Source organism: Eulemur rufifrons, chromosome 2 (assembly GCF_041146395.1).
Source record: "Eulemur rufifrons isolate Redbay chromosome 2, OSU_ERuf_1, whole genome shotgun sequence".
NCBI lineage: Eukaryota > Metazoa > Chordata > Mammalia > Primates > Lemuridae > Eulemur > Eulemur rufifrons.
In genome coordinates, this window is record NC_090984.1 from 44,500,698 (window position 1) to 44,520,800 (window position 20,103).

General features: G+C 39.1%; 1 protein-coding gene across 3 annotated transcripts in view; it reads right to left on the bottom strand.

The window, feature by feature from the left end:
- Positions 1-20,103, bottom strand: part of SLC12A1 (solute carrier family 12 member 1) — an 86,987-nt gene that overhangs the window by 29,512 nt on the left and 37,372 nt on the right. For all 3 annotated transcript variants that reach the window (XM_069460283.1, XM_069460272.1, XM_069460293.1), the window contains exons 14-18: positions 18,853-19,008; positions 15,234-15,333; positions 14,369-14,480; positions 6,047-6,187; positions 3,437-3,543 (exon numbers count right to left, since the gene is read on the bottom strand). In XM_069460283.1, coding sequence (XP_069316384.1) covers positions 3,437-3,543; positions 6,047-6,187; positions 14,369-14,480; positions 15,234-15,333; positions 18,853-19,008 — 616 coding nt within the window. The remainder of the gene's footprint in view (positions 1-3,436; positions 3,544-6,046; positions 6,188-14,368; positions 14,481-15,233; positions 15,334-18,852; positions 19,009-20,103) is intronic.

Genomic DNA, 20,103 nt, shown 5'->3' on the forward strand with positions numbered 1-20,103 from the left:
TTCTTCAAACACAGATCTTGTTTCTAATTGTCCTTGATTACAAAAAGTACACAATGTGCTCCACAAAAAAAAAAAAAAAAAAAAAAAAATTGGATTCTGTTAGGTTAGGTTAGGTAGAATAATGGCTCCCAAACACAGCCTAATCCCTGGGACCTGTGAATATGTTTTCTTGCATGGCGAAAGAGACTTTGTAGATGTGGTTAGGTTAAGGACTTTGGGATGGGGAGAACATTCTGGATTACACAAGGGTACTTAAAAGTGACATTAGGAGGCAGAAGAGGACGTCAGAGTAATGTGATGTGAGAAGGACTTGACTGGTCACTGCTGGCTTTAGAGATTGAGGAAGGTGGCCTTAGCCATGCCTATATGAGGGGAGCTTCTAGAAGCTAGAAAAGGCAAGGTAAGAAATTTATTCTAGATCCTCCCAAAGGAGATGCAGCCTGGCCCACACCACAATTTTAGCAGTGAGACCTATGTCAGACTACTAGCCCACAGAACTATAAGAAAATAAATGTGTATTGTTTTAAGCTGCTAAATTTGAAGTAATTTGTGTTTGCAGCCATTGAAAACTAATACATATAGATTATAATTTATTTTATTTATTTATTTTTTTGAGACAGAGTCTCACTCTGTTGCCTGGGCTAGAGTGCCGTGGTGTCAGCCTAGCTCACAGCAACCTCAAACTCCTGGGCTCAAGTGATCCTCCTACCTCAGCCTCCAGAGTAGCTGGGACTACAGGCATGAGCCACCATGCCCGGATAATTTTTTCTATATATATTTTAGTTGTCCAGCTAATTTCTTTCTATATGTTTTTTAGTAGATACGGGGTCTCACTCTTGCTCAGGCTGGTCTCAAACTCCTGAGCTCAAACTATCCTCCCGCCTTAGCCTCCCTTAGTACTAGGATTACAGGCGTGAGCCACCACGCCCAGCCCAGATTATAATTTAAATTAGAACATACTTAAGACTATTACAGAGATTTAACATCTTTTATTCAAACAAAAATGGTAAAATACTATACTCTTATAAAATGTCCCTGGTTAACAATAATACCGTGCTTTACTTTAAGTCATAAAGCAACAAAATATTGGGAAGGGAAGTGCAGTACAGATGCATGATTGTCTTCCTTTCGTATTAATCCCACTGCTATGGTAGTAAAGTCATTTAACTTGACCAATCCAGCTAAGTTTTATATTATTACAAATTTGAGCCACCTTAGGACTGAACTTTACTACAAAAAAGACCAATCTTTCATTTATTGTAAAACCCAGAGGCCCCCTTGGTTCAGTATTACTGGGTTTGATTATTTTGGTACCTTTTCATTTCTAGATTGTTTGGGATGGTGGAAAGGTTAGCAGACAGTCCCAGGTAATTCTGTACCGAATAATGGACTCTTTGAAGATTTACACATTTCTTCCTATTTATTCGATTTTTTCCCTCTACCCTTTTCATTTCCCAAGGTGAAGTTGATATGAAGATGAAGAATCTGGTTAACAGAGGGCAGACCTAAGCCATTTCCAAGAATGTCTGGTTAGCAACTCACAGTGATTCTAAATATGTAAATATGCTATTTGCTGCACCTGGTAAAACTCTGATCCTGATGACTTGGTTTAGCCTTAACCTACTGACCTTACAACGCCAGCAGGAGCCAGATGGCAGCACACCGCATTCAGGGTTTATATATTTGGGAAACACAGTGCACTTAATATATAGGGTCCTCACATTAGAAAGACTGTTGGATGAATTTCTGTTTGGTCAGTAATGCCTATAATTTCAGAAAATGAAAGTTATTTTCTTATGCTTCTTTTCAATAGAATGAAGAATGCTTTTGTTAATGTGTTTTGTAAATCTGCCCAAAATAATGATAAATGTGATGCTCATTACAACAGGGGCAGAGGAGATAAACTGCTGTAAGAAACACTAAGCATATACTTGTTTTGAAGGTGTGAGAACTTCTTCCCTGTGTAGTATGGACTCTTAAATGCAGCCGTACCTCTCAGGGCCTGTTCTGTATCCTGTAGTACGAAATCAGAAGGCAGCCAGATCCCAGACAAGGAAACCTTCCATTTCTAGGGGTTTTGACATAAGAGATGGCCTCTTGGGCATCACTTACACTGCCTCTCTTGTTTCTGGTTGAGTATTTTCAAGCCTAGAAGAAAGTCTCAATTTTCTAGAATGTTTCTCTCTCTATGTGTATAATTTATTTTCTCTCATTCGAAAGAAGGCACCAATCCTGGTAATACTTTGAGTATATATGTGCTTTTAGAGGCAGCATAGCACTGTAGTCACGACTTTAAACTTTGAATTCAGATACTCCTGGGTAGAAATCCCAGCTCCATCCCTTACTGAGCTCCGTGATTTTTCAACATGTTACCTAATTTTTAATGTCTATGTCTCCACTTGTAAAATGGGAACAATAATGGTATTTACTTCCACAGCTTCTTATAAGAATTAAATGGGATGATTCGTGTTAAGTATGCTAACCCAGTGCCTGCTAGTCCTCTAAGGCTGTGGTCCCCCCCCGCCCCGCCCCAGGCCACAGAGTGGAGGTGAGCAGTGGGCGAGTGAGCGAAGCTTCATCTGTATTTACAGTCACTGTCTCCCATCACCCCCAGATGGGACTGTCTAGTTGCAGGAAAATGAGCTCAAGGCTCCCACTGATTCTGCATTATGATGAGTTGTATAATTATTTCATTATATATTACAATGTAATAATAATAGAAATAAAGTGCACAATTAATGTAATGCACTTGAATCATCCTGAAACCACACTTCCTGAACCACCTGAGACCACCCCACCCCCAGTCCGTGGAAAAATTGTCTTCCATGAAACCGGTCTCTAGTGCCAAAAAGGTTGGGGACCACTGTTGCAAGGTCTATTACTATTACTTGTACCCTAAGACTCTTCAAATATTTAGCTATTAGATGTCACGTGCCATCTAAGACTCTCACTCTGCACACAAACCGATGCTGCTCCACCTGGTAGCAGAAGCACCTGGCATATGGGAGCCTCCTATCAGCAGAGAGAGATATGGGTGTCCGGGACAATAAACGAATTAGCCAAGGAAGAAGACAATGTCTGAGTTGGCCACACCAGCCAACCCAAGATTCCAGGAGTTTTGAAAGAAAAATTTCTCCTTACCTGGCGGTCCTTCGCTTTTAATCTTGTAAATAGATTTTAAAGTTGTAACTCTAAACATTTACTTTTTTCGTTGACACTAATGCTTCTCCCACCCTGCCTCTTCTGACACTCTGATTCCCTCAAGTTCCACCATTAGCGATGTTTTTTCACTTTGGGAAAGAATTCAGAGCACCAGGGGAATGTGCTCTTCTCAGGCAATTTAATCCAGCACAACAGTGTGATGTGAAGTACAAGTTATGTACTGCCCTGGTTAGTGCTTTATAAACAAGAACATGTCTCGAAAGCCATCACTTACTGTATGATTCCCGCGTAGTTCTCAATCTCTGTCAAGGGAGCTTTCCTCCAGTTTTTTTTATATCCAACCACCAGAGTGTTTGGTTTCATTCTTCCTAAGCCTGAGGCCTAAACAGAGGACACAAACACATGGGTAATCCTTACCGTACTGGGAAACTACCACCACGAATGAAAAATAATGTCCCAGAGAGCACTGAAGTAATGTTCTGAAGATGCTGAAGATTAGATTACATTTTAGTGCATGTCCTTCATGCCCGTACTCAAGCATAAAATAGAAAGATTAGTTCTAAATCATCTCAGCCATAAATGGATTTTAGATGACAGAAATGTAGCTTTTCTAAATTAGTAGTCATTTGCATTTCTTCTGACACACTCATTAAAATGGTTCAATAATTTAAAATCAAGTGAGGGTCAGCTTAACTGTTGCTATGCATGTTGTAACTTAGTGGTTCAAAGCTCGTTTCCACCTGTTATATCCATAATGTCATTAGCAATAAAATTCATGTTTGGAAAATTCTTACATAAAAGGATCACTGAAACCTCTACTTATATTATTTACTGAAGAGTGACTGAACTATGTTTCCTAAACCTGATCCTCTCGAATGACAGTATCATTAATAGCCATCTTCCATATCAGAAGTTTTGTTTCTCCCCGTTAGATGACAGGATATGGTTTGCAGTTAATCAAATTTAATTTGGCAATATTATGAAGCACCTATTAATTGCAAAGTGCTACATTAGGTGTGGTGGAAAAGTAGCAAGGGACATTCTTTGGCCTTAAGGGGCCAGATAGGGTGGAAGGGACAAGATATACACGAATAATTCTAACGTAAGCACAAATGCAATAGAAATACATATGGAAGCACAAAGGAAGAAAACTTGAATGAGGATTCACGGTCAGTGTCATGGGAGAGAACATGGCATTTGTTCTCAGTCTTGCAGAGTGATTAGGTGTCGGTGGGTGAAGATAAGGAGAGCAGTGGGAGTGGTGGAAGGCCACTCTGGGCCATGGGAATAGTGAAAGAAGTGACCAGAGTTTGACATTTAGAGGAGACAGTAGCAAGTGGAAGGAGATGGGCAGTGATGGAAGGCTCCTGAAATAAACTTTGCCTTCAGCAATTTGGTGTATTTCTCTTAGCCCAGCAGCTCTTTAGAGCATCATCTGGTTCTTGGAAAATGTATGGTAGCTTGGATGTAGTCTTTCCATGAGGATGTGGTAATGTGTGCCATAATTTCTCAGATGCAAAGAAGGCTTTATCCACACTGATGTGGTTGGCAGTGCTTCCTTTAATACCACTCTGTCCTGCCTTTTGCCATAAACCCTCTGTATTCCAATTTTATTTAAAAAAAAGTGTGTGAATTTATGCATGTTCATTTTTTTTACCATTTTTTCCAGATTAATATAAGATTTCTTGTCTATACCTACGTATTTTCTCTCCCTGCTCTTATTCTATGTCTATATTCCCATTCCTAGTTGAAAATTTTCTTATTTTACAAATCTTCTGTGACAATTTTATATTAAATGTCTAGCCCTTCCAACATATTTAACCAAAGAGCTACTGAAAAATAACTCGCTACTGAAAGAAAAATCAGCATCTTGCAATAATACCTATTTCCATGGTTTAGTAAATTAATAACAGATGAAAAGAGCCTCATTGGGGGTAATACGTCTTTCAGAAATGGCTTCTCTGCATGTGCAGCTACTTCACAAGTGTTCTTAAGGGACATTAGAGACAGGAATGCATCACGTACTCTTAATCTCCACAATATTGTAGTTTAACCAATATTTTTTCTTTCTTGCCTGCATAAGCATCAGGGTTACCTGGATACAGTCCTGAATGCCGACACTCCTAGACATGGCAACTCTGAAAGCCAAATGCACCATTTGGTATACAAAGAATCAGGACTTTTCAATCATATTAAAGCCAAAATGTTTAGAAAGCCAAGCCCTACAATTTCCGAGGGCCTGTTGGATTGTTTTAAGGATTCTTTGGCACTCTAAATTGGGAAGATTGCAACTAGGGAAAGATTTTATAAAGAAGAGGAGGAAAAAAGAAAGAACCAGGGAGAAAAGACTGTGGGATTTAAGGTTGAGCTGTAGAGATTATTACATTTTATGCAACATTCTGGAAATAATTCAGGAGGATAGGGAGATTTTACTCCCAGATCACCATGCATTAATTTAGTTGAGTCTAGCAGCTACCCTCACACCATTTGCAAAAGAAAAAAGGAAAAGAATGCCTGACTTGAGTGTTGCTATATGCAGGATGAGATGTAAAAATAGTTTGAAGTTTCAATAGCATCCTGAATGTCGTCAAGCACCAGAACAAATTTGCATTTCAATAAGTATGGGGGCAGAATCTATGCTGGTGGCCAAAGGCAACCTAATTTCTCATTTCTAGTGTATCATTCATAGTTCATTGTAATAGAACCTCTCTGCTTTTGTTCTAGCTTTGCCTATCCCCAGGAATTCGAAATGAATTCCTTAACCATCTGCACTGATTTCTGATGCTGGGCTGCCTAACTACAGCCATTCACTTTGACAGCCTTATTAACATGGAGCACTAATTGTCTTTTGCCTCTGTGCTCATTTCCTCAACGCCAGCCTTACCTGAAGGAGACTTCGGACACCATCTCTGAAACAGTCCGCCGCCACTGCAGCATAAAAAGCCTTGATTTTGTTCTTTATAAGCCAAGCCTGTTTTTTCGCCATGCCACTGTTCATCTCCTTAACACACAGCTTGCGTGGTCCCTGTACGACACAATGAAATATTGTTTAGAAGCCCTGCTATTATACATCACACTGCTGTTGTTTTCTAAAGCACAAAAATAGCCGGCAATGCCCCATTGAGTTAAAAAACGGGAAAGAGGGAAAAACACCTTGCTAAACAGGGTTCACAGGGATCCAACCTTTTAGAGAGGACCTGTGCTCCTTCTATCATTCACTTTCCACCCAAAATATCTAGACTTTTTAATGGCTGCTTAATTAACTGCCTTACTCTGAATGAGAGGAAAACCTGAGGGCATTATGGCACGTGAGGAAATACTGAAAACATGATTGAAGAGGCTCAGAGGCTCAGGATAAATACACAGTCAACCTTTGACCCAGTAGCGAGAGCCACTTTTGGGAACATCAAAGATCTCAGCTAGAGGCCATTTTCAAGAAATGGACAGGGCTCTTGGGAGGCAGAACATGGTGAGCTGCAAATCCCGCCATGAACTAACTGCACACCTTGACAATTCTATTTGGCTGATGCATTGTTGCTTTTTTGTGTGGTAAAAATATCCTTGTGTAACGTAGACACATTTCCACTCAAATCAATTAGCATTTCCTTATCATTCAGTGCATTTGGTGGGAACAAATGCTCACATACCTATGACAGAAGAAGAGTGGAAGAAGTGAAGAAAGAAGGAGGCAGGTGTTGTGATGGTAGATAAGGTATTCTACAATTCCAAGATTTAGTTCTGGAAATTCATTTTTAACTAAAAATTCTATTTTTGCTTCTATTTCCTTAAAAATACAAGCTAGCTCTTTTCTTCTCATGTTTTAATTCAACCCAAAAGGTATTTCTGATTATCTACTGTGTGTCTGATGGGGTATAAATCTATTATTTTCCCAGGGAATTCTTTCAATTCATAGATTTGAATTTTGTTGAGATGTCTTAGATTTCATATGAATCACCTGGGATCCTGATAAAATGCAGTCTGTGGGTCTGGGGTGGGGCTCCAGATTTTGCATTTCTAACAGGTGACAAGGATGCCGCTGGTTCTTAGACCACACTTGAGTCACAGTCTCAGAGGGTCTTGGATTGGAGAGAAAAGGCATAAGGATACATGAAAAAAAGGTCCAGGTTTTGCGGTCAGACAGAACTGGTCTCAAATCTAAGCTTGGCTGCTTCAGAGGTAATTGATTATCTCTGAGCTTTGATAACTTATTCTGAAAATGGGGACAAACTCTATGCTGAAAGATTGTTTTAAGTAGCAATAATAAGGTACCTATACAATGTCTAGAAATTTTTAAATGCTCATCTAAAGCTGATTTTTATAATCTTAAATGAGTGCTTACAATCTCATTGAAGCCCTAGACCAAATTCCATCACCGTGTTTATCCTATAATAGAGCTGAAAGAACACTGAACTGGGAGTCAGGAGGTTGGGTTTAGATCTGGCTCTGGCACTGACTGGTTGATACCCTGGGTATGTCATTTGTCCTCGCTTGACATATGTTCTACATCTATAAAAGTTAGGCAATTGCCTGGGTTAACACTGCCCAGTGTGATAGCCCATAGCCACATATTGCTATTGTGTATTTGAAATGTGGCTGGTTCACACTGAGATGTGCTAGAAGCATAAAATACATGTTGGATTTCAAAGTCTTAGTACCAAAAAATATATGAAATACCTCATTAATGTTTCTATATTTATTGCATATTGAAATGATAGTATTTTGAATGTATAGGGTTAAAAAATAACTATTTCTTTTTTCCTTTTTAATTGGCTACTAGAAATTTTTAAGTTACATATGTGGCACATATTATATTTCTATTATATAATCATAGATGATCTCTGGTGTTCCTCCCATTGTAATATTCTATTGAAATTGGATCAGGTTCTTCATATACTTATTTTTTTCAGTATATTTTCCAGATCCTGACAACTTTTCAAAAATAGTTTGGATGACTTTACAATTAAAGGAAAGTTAAAAAAACAAGAAACTTCAATGAAGACAGAAAAGGTAGAGAGATAGGGAGGGTAGTTATTAAACCAGAAGACATAGTCTAAGAAAAGATATGTCATTATGAATCAAATTTAGCTCAGGTTTCCAGACTGTGAATACATTTTGAGTCACCAGTCCTTCCTTGGGCATTCTAGACTTCAACAGCTGCAAAAAGAGAGAATATTTTATTCAAGGAATCTCAGTGGTAACAACAGCCATTAGATAGAAGAATAACCAACATCTAGGAAAGATGTTGGATCAGCAGTGTATTGAGTTCTATCACAATGATTATGAACCCCTGGGGAAAATGGCATTTATTTAAATAAATACAGTCTAACGTACATCCATTAGTATCACAAAAATCCAGATTAAACATTAATTGTGACAGAGAGATTTACTTTAATGCCTAAATTTGCCATATTGAGAAGTCATAAAAATATTTCATGCAGACTCTTTCTTTGCTAAAAGCGATTATAATATCCTTGTAGCTCACTTATTAATGTGAGGCAAGGAAGGCTGCAATACAAATGTAGTAAGAATAAAACAAACTAACAAAGAGGGAAGACATATTAGAATGCAATTATTCAACATTCAAATATGTCATAGTCATAAAAATGGATTTTAGTACCCCATTATAATATTACAGAGATTAGTTTCTATTGGAATCCAAAATATGAGAATATTAATTAATTCAGGATTTGAACAAAGAAGCTTTAAAAACCTTGTATATATTATAACTTTGACATTGATTGAGAAAGGGGTAGTCTACAGCCATACCACCCTGAAGGCACCCGATCTCATCTGATCTTGGAAGCTAAGCAGGGTCAAGCCTGGTTAGTACTTGGATGGGAGAAAGGACTAAAGAATTTCTAATTATTTAGCCTGGAGAGGAAGTTGGTGTGACGCTACTTCAAATAAATGAATATTATGAAAAATAGTTTGCACAGAAGTTCCGACACCATTAAGATCAAACAGAGGAATTTGGGCCAAGTGCAATGTTCTTTCCAATTTTATCTTTTAAAACATTGAGAGTCTTGTCTGTCTTTGTTTTCTTTGCTGTCTGGTTGGAATTGTGGATGAGAATTTTTCCCTTTCTGATTTGGCCCATATTTTATCTCACCATGAAATCCTGGTGCCCATTTATAGGTCATTTTATTCTTTCTATATTTGGTCATGTCACTACTTTATTAAAATCAGAACAGATGCTCACTGACGAAAGGAGAATAGATGCATCTAAAAGGAATACAGTTTCTTCTTGGTGGATGTGAAAGCTGGGACTAAGAGGCGGTTGAAGTTTGACGCCAAAAATGAGAATTGAGTTTCCTCTCGGTTATCTGGGCGTGACTTGGCCTCCATATGCCGCAGAGTCAGGAGATGGGTGTCTTCTCTGAGTTTTCTTGAGAAACTCTCAAAGAGAGCTTTAGGTTTCGCGAAGGGATATTTTAAAAATTTTTAGAAAAAAAAGGAGAAAAGGAAACAGTAAGAGTGAAATTTTAAGAGCAACTCTGCATGAGGAAGCTGGTCAGAAGTGACCCCTCTTCTCCTTGACAATGGGGAAAGACAACTGAGGTTTAAAGTAATATTAAAGAGTAGGAAAAACATGAATCAAAATAGATTTACATCTTGGTACACATGTGTGAAAGGACAAGAAGAATATGCATAAAACTCAGATAACATTGTCCCTGGAGAGCGAGAGAGCTGGGGGTCTGGAGTGGTCATACAGGGGACATCAGCTTGACATGTGATGGTTTATTTCATTCAAAACGTGAGTGGAAGCATTTTTGACAAGAATGTTAACAGTTATTAATTAAGAGCGGTAGAATATAAATCTCATTTAATTTTATATAGTTGAGCCATATGAAATGGCCAGTATTCAACAGTTTTTGCTCTTCAAAAATGCAAATTTCATATAATTCAACTTAATATTTTTCTTAAGGTTTCAAAATAAAAAATAGAGTCAATCTTTTACAAAAACCCTTATGTTTCAGCCACCAACACAAAAGATGCCACTGTAGACTTAAAAGCCTTTTGCAATTTTAAGACAAAAAAAAAAAAATTCAGAAAAGAGGTAAGTGGCATATTTTTGGACAATAATGGCTTTATCTGATTTGCAGTCCAAATCCCAGATTCGTTGAATCAACTTTCGATCTTTAAAAGTATACCTATTTTCGGCCGGGCGCGGTGGCTCACGCCTGTAATCCTAGCTCTCTGGGAGGCCGAGGTGGGCGGATCGTTTGAGCTCAGGAGTTCGAGACCAGCCTGAGCAAGAGCGAGACCCCATCTCTACTAAAAAATAGAAAGAAATTATATGGACAGCTAAAAATATATATAGAAAAAATTAGCCAGGCATGGTGGTGCATGCTTGTAGTCCCAGCTACTCGGGAGGCTGAGACAGGAGGATCGCTTGAGCCCAGGAGTTTGAGGTTGCTGTGAGCTAGGCTGACGCCATGGCACTCACTCTAGCCCGGGCAACAGAGTGAGACTCTGTCTCAAAAAAAAAAAAAAAAAAAGTATACCTATTTTCTAATTTGTTTTAATTGAAAAAAAACCTTGCCTTTAAATGCAAAACATAATTATGAGAGAGAGGAACTGCTGTAGCATGAGGCCTCCTCACATGGGAAACACAAGTGTGAACGGACGCCACAAGATTTTTAGAGCTGGACGTCATGTGCCCAGAAAATTAAGGGCACATAAATTCAAGTTAACTTATCTGTGATGATGGGTTTGGTTCTCTCTCCATCTACTATGAATGACATAAATGAGGAAACCCATAGACAAAGGCAGTCCTTATGTATATCAGGATACCTCAGTCTCCCGAGTAGCTGGGACTACGAGCACACGCCGGCATGTCTAGCTAATTTTTTTCTATTTTTCAGAGAGACTGAGTCTCATTATGTTGCTCAGACTGGTCTTGAACTCCCACCCTCAAAAGATTCTCCCACCCTGGCCTCCCAGAGTACTGGGATTATGGTGTCAACCACTGCTCCTGTCCTGCAGTTTGCAACTCTTGCCTGAATACATGCCTTTTGCTGAACCACTGAACTTGGATCTGCTCAGGCATGAGGGGATACTACAAGGTGGCGTCCTACTCCCTCTAGTCTTCCTGTGGCGACAGGAATGAGGAACAGAAGAGCAATAGTACTTACATATTGAATATAAAGCCTCTTGAGATACAAGTATATCACTTATTTATTTTCTCCTTTAGTTCAAAGGAGAAGAATAGACAATATTTTAAAAATTATCAAGCTGAATTCTTTAAAATGAGTCCCCAAATTTGTCTTGATGAAGGGCCCCTCATTTGAAATTTTTAGGCTGAGTAGGAAAAAGGCAGGAAGAGGGAGGGTGAGTTCTGATGGGTGCAAGAGTTAGTTGGATAGTTGCAAGGCCACAGCAGGTGCTTGGGGTCTAGCAAAGAGCATACATTTCTTAATTTCATTTTCTGCAGGTTCAAGGACCATGACCTCTGGTCCTTTACAAACATCATGGGTGCAGGAAATAGCAGCGGGATCCACAAGCTTTCCATCTGCCCACCAACATTAAAATGCCGGTGAGTTCTGGGTCTGGCTCCATTTTGGTAGTGTTAATAGCACTTCGAGCACACACGTCAGTAGCTGAAGGCCACCGGAGTGATGGAGTGCAGAGCCTGCTGTCCTGTGATTAATTGGGTGGGAGTACATATCTCACTGTTCCACCATGATCAAACTGCTGCACACCTAACAAGTTCAGAATCCAGTGTCTGGACCTGTTTTTTTCAAGAGGAGATGCTTTAGGTTTTTGAAGACTGTAATATATTTCTGGAATGAAAATGGCAACTACAGCATACCAAAAATAATGATAATGACAATAACAAAATCAACAACAACTAAAATTAACTGAGCATTTACTATCTGACACACAACAAACTCAGCACTAGAATGCTTATATAATTCTCACAGAAATCTTGTGACACAGGTGCCATTTTTATTATTTTCATTTTATAACTGAGAAAATTGAGGCCAGAGAGATGAAAATTATGCCCCTAAGGGACTCACGGCTAATAGGTGGCAAAGCAGTGATTCGGAACCTGACTGTTATTCTCAAAAGCCTATAAGCACCAGCTTCCTAGAGTTAAATACTAAATTGTTATTCTCTTATCATCATCACTATTTAACATTTTCCACAAAGTTGGCCTAACCATCAACCATGGTGCTTTTGGAAAAAAAAATTTCTGATGGTATGCTGACTGCCCCACATCCCCTTCCATCTGCTTCTGTGCAAAGATGATTGACGACTCAGCCTGGAGTCTAAAAATGCTGACAACATCTGCAGCCCCAGGAGCTCGCAGAAAGTAACTAACTGGAAAGTCATTAACTGATGCAGTAACTATTTTCTGTCCCCAAGAGAACCTCAGCACCTGGGAGCAAGACTCTTGGGCCCTCCATGGAGACACCAGCATAGTAATGTATAATGTGGTCCAACCAGGGCCATTGGAGGCAACGACGAAGCACGCTACTTCTGATGAAATGATATTTCAGCATCATACTCCTTTATTAGAGTTAAAGCATCAAAGAGTTAATTAAAAGCAATATTTCTTGTCTCTAAGAAGACTTTTTCTCCCTTGCCAATATATGACTGTTTATACTGCCAGTTCATTTCTCCAGTCCTAAAGATATTTTATTGCCTGCTAAACTAAGTTTTCTCTAAATTGCCGGAGAAGAGAAACATCCCAAACTGCTTATTCCATCAAAACTGACTCCTATATTGTATTGGCCAAAATGAAATCCACTAATCCAGGGCACCAAGGTTGATAATACGAGAGAGGGGTACTTGATAAGATTTTAAAAAATCCTCTGGAGTCACAGTTGGTCATTACTTAACCTGTCAATCTTACGTATTCAGTAGGAGTCTCTCCACCCCCCACTGGATAATTGCATTGAGTTATATTGTGTGAGTTACTGTCATATTAGCACTGAGAGGAAGGAGAATAGGAACAACTAGCTTCCTAAAGCATTTAGAATATTGCCAAGTGTAGCAGGATGCTTAAGTGCTGGTCATGATGACATGTGGTGAATTAGCCCCCTGCACGATGGCAGAGTTGACTGGCTCGAGGGTCACACGACTTCCTGACAGCCCTATTCCTCAGCTACTGGAAATTTAAGTCTGGTAGCACCCACAGGGATACAAGTCTGCTAAGGCTTCTCCTCACAGCATGATGCAGAGCACACGCAGGTGGCCTGGACGGACATCCTGGCTCTGCCACTTTCTTGTCATGGGATCCAGTGCAATAATTTAATTTTCCTGAATTTCACTTTCCCAATCAGTAAAATGAGAACAGGGCTGCTTTTCTTTCCTGCCTTACTAGTCTATTGTGTGGCTCAAATAATAAAAACTGTAGAAAAACACTTTGAAGAATAGGTAAGTACTTAAGTACTAGAAAAACACATTGATAGCTGAGGATTTTGAGTGGAGGGTGTGTGTGGGGCGGGGGGAGAGAGAGAGAGAAAAGAGTGTATTATGAGAATACAAATAGAGATTGGCTAGTTTGTAGGAATAACTTAGACTTATTATTTTGTACTTTTAATGCTTTCTCCACACTTGAAAAAATTGGTCAATAATTATGGTTAAATTTTTAGCACCTACTTTGAATATCTCCTAGGACAACCACCAATAAGTTATTATTAGTCCACCATATACTTCCTGAACAAAGAGGAATTCATTTAGCTCTGAGTGTTTATCTAAAACATGGAAAACTTGGATTACATGGAAAACTTGGTTTAATTCCCTAGATATCTGTAGTGTTATCAAGTTTATCCAAATATTTAATCTAAATTCTATGTACTGTCATTTAAGGCCATTATGTCTTTCCTCATCAGTGAATCTATATTATAGCGCTCTATCTAGCTCATTCCATCGTTTTATATTTCTCTAGGTAGTTATCATCCCAAATGCTTTCATTTTACTCCTGAGCCAGTTCTCTTTCTCTTGACTCAAAGACCATCATTTGGAAATATTTATCACTTTTAGTTGGTCTCCTATGAAATCTGAAATGCATTTCATTTACTCATTTGAATTCAGGATCATGGCCCTTTCTAGGCCTTGTTCTATGAGTCAGGTAGAGGGCTCTTGTTGAAACTGTTTTGCTATTTTTCTGTCACTGCATGCACTTCTCTGCTCGCCTAAAATAACCCAAGGTGAGCAGGGAGGAAAAAGCACTTCCCATGGGTGAAGTGGCTCTTACCACAAAGACTTCACAGCAGATGCAAAGGCCACTGTTCTTGGTAAAGGCGTGAGTTATATCCAAGAGAGCGGGTCTTGTCATGGGTCCGCCTGTTAAGACGATGCACTGGGGCCTGAAAGTGGAGAAAAGAAGGTGGGAAATTGGCCATCGCAAAAAGCCTGGGAGCCCAGAACCACCCCAGGGACAGAAGGCTTAGAAAAATGGGACAACCTTTACCCTAACTGTGTCTTGGCTTTCCTGTCAGAATTCTTGAATCGTCCTGCCTGTCTACCTTGAAATCTTTGTATTCTTAGTTTACTTAGTTACAGCAAAAGTGTGAAGTGAGGAAAAGGTGGTCATCTTTTTCCCCCTGGACACTACCCTACCCCAAATTCCCTACAACCTATCCCTCTCCAGCCAGTATTTTTATGCTGCTTTCCTTCATCCTCCTTGCATGCTTACATTTTGAGGTTCCACGCAAAATCATATACAACTAATGAAGAGCTAAAAGTGTTATTTCTAAGAGAATTCAGTAGGCCATAAAGCCTTCAGCTGAATGGAGACAATACCAATGAGTAAGGTGCATGGGGATTTAGGGACACTTCTCTGACATGACACCACTTAGGCCACCTTTCTGTCCCAAGCAGGGAAGGCGACACTTGGCCCTTGGAGGGGCTGTAGCTTGGCGTGGCCATAGCTCAGTGTGGAAGGAAAGAAGCATTCATTTATAGGAGGTGCTGTTGTGAAAATGTGGCAGTTTTGTAGGATTGCTTATTTTTAGAATATACCCATAGAGCTTATAACTACTCTAATGCACTTGTTTCCCAAAAAGGAAAACCGCTTTCACTATAAAACATCACCTCCATGTCCGAGAAGCCAGTTTTACCTGAAATTTTTTACATGGTCTTCCACTGTAGTTAATTCCAGAGCGTTATCTAAAGCGCTCACGTAGGAGAAAGCTTGTGTGGAGGAGCCCCAGTTCACATCTGCGGATAAAGGAGGAAATTGGCATAATAAGCATTGACCTTCCCTCGATGTACCATGAATAATTTTACAAGCCATTCCCTTCTATGATTTTCCTTGGCTATGCCAGCAATGATGAGTGTCCAAATCAGAGAAAATATAACGTAGTATTTCCTAAAAGGCACACTGTGTCCTGCTAGGAACACTGCGTGAATCCTCAGAAATGAGACTTCTTTCCAGCGAAGAATCAGACTGCAAAACTGCAGTCCCAGGAAACTGGTTTGGTGGGAGAAGCTGTGTGCTAACACACTGCACAGCCAGACAAGGGAAAATGGTCAGCCCCTGAATCAATTCAAGATGTCTTCACTAATTTTTAAATTGAAAGGAAAAGCAGCATTTTGTATACACAAATAGTGCGCAGTAATCTTTATAGTTTGAACAGTAAAACTGAATAGCTCGGGAATTCTTACTTCCATGAACAGGGTCAAGGTTCTTTAAGCAAGCTTTGAACCTGTTTTAGTTTGAACTTTTAAAACCTAATCTTCATCAAAAGGGAGGTCAGCTCTACCATCCCTTGTCTTTTTTTTTTTTTTGTATTTTGTTTTTTTATAAGTTTAAATATTAAATGGATCCTCTAAGTTTTATGAGATGAGGTCCCCGATAGGAATGTACAGATACACCCCAGATGACAGACAGAGCTAATTCTCCCCAGTCTTGCTCTGGAGAGTCAAGGAAATAGGTGGGGGATAATTATCTGGAGAGAAAGAAGACTAATATTCATTAAGTGTTGATTATGTACTAGGCATTAAGCATAGCATAGGCCATTTATTTTTATACTTAGAAAATATTTTTATAAGGACATTCATATGTAAAGAATGAACCTTGAAGCACACCTCATACCATATGCAAAAATTAACTCAAAATGGATAATAGACCTAAATATAATTCCCAGTGCATTAAAACTTCTAGAAGAGGTGTGTGACCTTGGATTAGGGAAAGATATCTTAGATCAGATGCAACAGGACAAACCACATGAGAAAAAAAACAGATAAGTTAAACTTCATAAAAATTAAGAACTTTTGTTCTTCCAAACAAACTGTGAGGAAAATAAAAAGAGAATCCACAGATCAGGAGAAAATATTTGCAAAACATAAATGCCAAAGGATTTGCATCCAGAATATATAAAGAACTCTCACAACTGAATAATAAGAAAACAAACAACTAAAAAATGAGCAAACGATTTAAACTGACACTTGACTAAAGAAGATATACGGGTAGCAAATAAGATGTTCAACATCATTAGTCATTGGGAAAATGCAAATTAAGCCACAATGAAATAGCACTATACGTCTATTGGAATGGCTTTTTATAAAAACAACTGACGATACTACATGCTATTAATAACCAAGATGTAGAGCAATTAGGGCTCTCATTCATGGCTGGAGTGATACCGCTACCATGGAAAAAAGTTTGGCAGTTTCTTATAAAGTTATATATACACTTACTATACTATACAATCAGAAATCTCACTCCTAGATACTTACCTGAGAGAAATGAAAACATAGGTCCACATATAGTCTGGTGGGTGAATATTTATAGCAGCTTTTTATTTGTTTTTTATTTTTATTTATTTATTTATTTATTTTTTGAGACAGAGTCTCACTCTGTTGCCTGAGCTACAGTGCCGTGGCGTCAGCCTAGCTCACAGCAACCTCAAACTCCTGGGCTCAAGCAATACTTCTGCCTCAGCCTCCCAAGTAGCTGGGACTAAAGGCATGCGCCACCATGCCCAGCTAATTTTTTCTATATATTTTTAGTTGTCCAGATAATTTCTTCCTATTTTTTTAGTAGAGACGGGGTCTTGCTCTTGCTCAGGCTGGTCTCGAACTCCTGAGCTCAAACGATCCGCCTGCCTCGCCTCCCAGAGTGCTAGGATTACAGGTGTGAGCCACAGCACCCAGCCTATAGAAGCTTTTTAAATAATCACCCTAAACTAGAAACAACCCAGATATTCATCATCTGGTTAATAGATTTTTTAAAGATTTGCAATATATTTATACAATAGAATACTACTCAACAGTACAAAAGAGCAAACTACTTATACATGCAACAACATGGATAAATCTAAAAGTATTATGCTAAGTGAAAGAAGGCATACCATATAACATATGATTCTGTTCACATGATATTCTGGAAAAAGCAAAGCTATAGGATCAAACATCAGAAAAGCAGTTGCCAGGAGCTAAGTTGGGGAGAAGAGATTGACTACACAGGGGTGTAAGGGAACTTTTGGGGATGATGGAAATATCCTATATCTTGATCATGATGATGGTTACAAGATTTTATAAGTTTGTCAGAACTTGTAGACTGCACATCTGAAAGAGGTGAATTTTACCATATGTGAGTTAAAACTGATGTTGAAAATATATAAAGTGATAAAAACAAAGCAAACAGACTCCTCCAAGGTAGTTACTACGATCTCTGCTTTATTGGCAGAGTGAGGGGAAGGGAGTGTGGGGTGGCTCCCAGCCTCTCAGCACTGCACTCTGTGGTCTCTTGTCTCTCCTGGCTTCAATCCACCTGGTTCTAAAGTCAACATCCAAAGTTCAGATCCAGTTATATTTCTCCAATTGAATAGCCTCTGGTATCATCTTATTGCTCACATTATCAGATTCTTTAGCATAACATTTAAGTTTCTTATTTTTCTGGCTCCTACCCATTCTTCCAGGCTCATCTTGTGCCCCTTCTTCTTAGCACTCTAGAACTTCACATGCGCTAAAGGCCTGAGTCTTCCCAAACATGCCCCTATGTGCTTGTACGTGTCCTTGACTTCGTTCCTGCTTTGCCTCTGCCTAGAGTATCATGCCCTGACTCTGTCCAATTAACTAACCCTTAGTCACTTGATTTTTTTAAACCTAGGCTATTTATTCATTTGACAAATATTTATTAAGGGCCTACTGAGTGCTTGGCCCTGTGAATATAAGCCATGAACCAGGAAAGTTTTCCTGGACAACTCCAGTCAAAGGTAACCACTCCCTCCCCTTTTCTCAGAAATTTGTTCAGATGACTCTCATGGTACTTACTATATTATATTATAATTAATCGCTGGAGTGTGAGTCTGTGAACTCCTTGAGTACAGGGACTGTATCTCATTCATCAGGTCATTAGAGGCAGAAGGGGAGGTAATGGAAAACTTGTGGGGTTTGGTATCATACAGCTCTGGTTAAAATGTCTGCTCCATTGCATCCTGACTATTACTTTGACAAGTGGTCAACTCTTTGAACCCTAGTTTCTTCAGCTGTAAAATGGGATTAATAATAAGTAATGTACAGCATTATTGTGAGGATGAAATGAGTTGAGTGCATGAGCCATAATAGGTGCTCAACATTAACTATTGTTATTACTATATTACATTATGTTATTAATATCCACCCTACATATGACTCGCCGAGGCACAGAGAAGCTGCTCAGTAAGTGCTTAATAAATAAGTAGTGAGAGAGAGATTTGGAAACCCCATCCTATACGGTCCTTCTGATCTTACCTGGCTTCTTATAAGTCACATAGATATAGAGGAAGAACTCAATGACATAGGTGATGACGGCTGCCCACCAGTTGATGATAAACATGACTGCACAGCACAGAACAGCTCCAAAAAGAGATACCCACATGTTGTAAACTCCATATGCAGGTCTCCACCCTGAAAATTAAAAAAAGGTGCAGAAGAAAAACTTCCATGTTACTACTATCATGCCACTGAATATTGTAAAAATATAACATGTCTTTAAAGAATTAGAACTTTTAGGTCAGTTCCCTAACTCTGTTACTATTTTCCTATGACCTTGGGGGCCCTGCTTTATGAAGGTGGTACTTATACTAAATAGGATACTGTAAAATTTAAAAGTATTAAGCACCTAGAAAATGTGCCACTCATGACTCCGCCATACTTTCTGCATATCCCCTGATTTCTTCCCAGACTGTTAATACCAAACCATAAGCATCTAATTCTATGCCATTGGGTGAAAAAAGAATAGTAAGGAGGAATGTCTTCGTGGTTCAAGAAAGAGAAGGTTGAGACAATGGGCTTTTTGCGCCCATGGAGAAAGCAGAGCAGCCATCAAGAGTCAATCAACTTGACTTCCCGGTAGCTCTTCTATTACCCTTGGAGGATTGTGCTTGCCCTTTCAAGAATAATCATCTATGGAAAAGAGGGAGAAATGGCTTCTTACAACCAAATGGCTAGCAAAGGATTCCTAGACCCAATGCATTAATATGTCATGCATTTTGCAATTAAAATATTTCTCACAGTGCGTACATGCATAGGGGGTTTCTGTCGGGTCCCTGAAATGAAAGAAATTGGAAGACAGCATGGTCAGGACAAGGAAGCTCTGATGTGAAGGGCACATTTAGTTTATGAGTGAAGTACATTTTAAATTAGGAGTTGCCAAAACACAACAGAGCTTTAAAAGTCTTCAGAAGCAATTTCCCAAATGGCCACAAGATGGAAACAGCACTTCAAGAACATCTCTGGAAATACCCTTATTTTTCTCTGAATCTGGCTCTGTGTGTGTGTGTGTGTGTGTGTGTGTACGTGTGAGAAAGAGAGACAGTCATTTGCTGGGTTAGTGTATCCATGTGTCTTCCTCTATATGCTTTTCTCTTTTCCTCTTCCTTTTTCTCTCCCCTTCTTTCCTTTCCTCCTTTTCACTCTTTCCCCTGACTGCCTCTATTAATTCACCTTGTTTTTCAAAAATGGCCGTAATGTGGCATGGAGTCACACATTTCTATGTGTTAA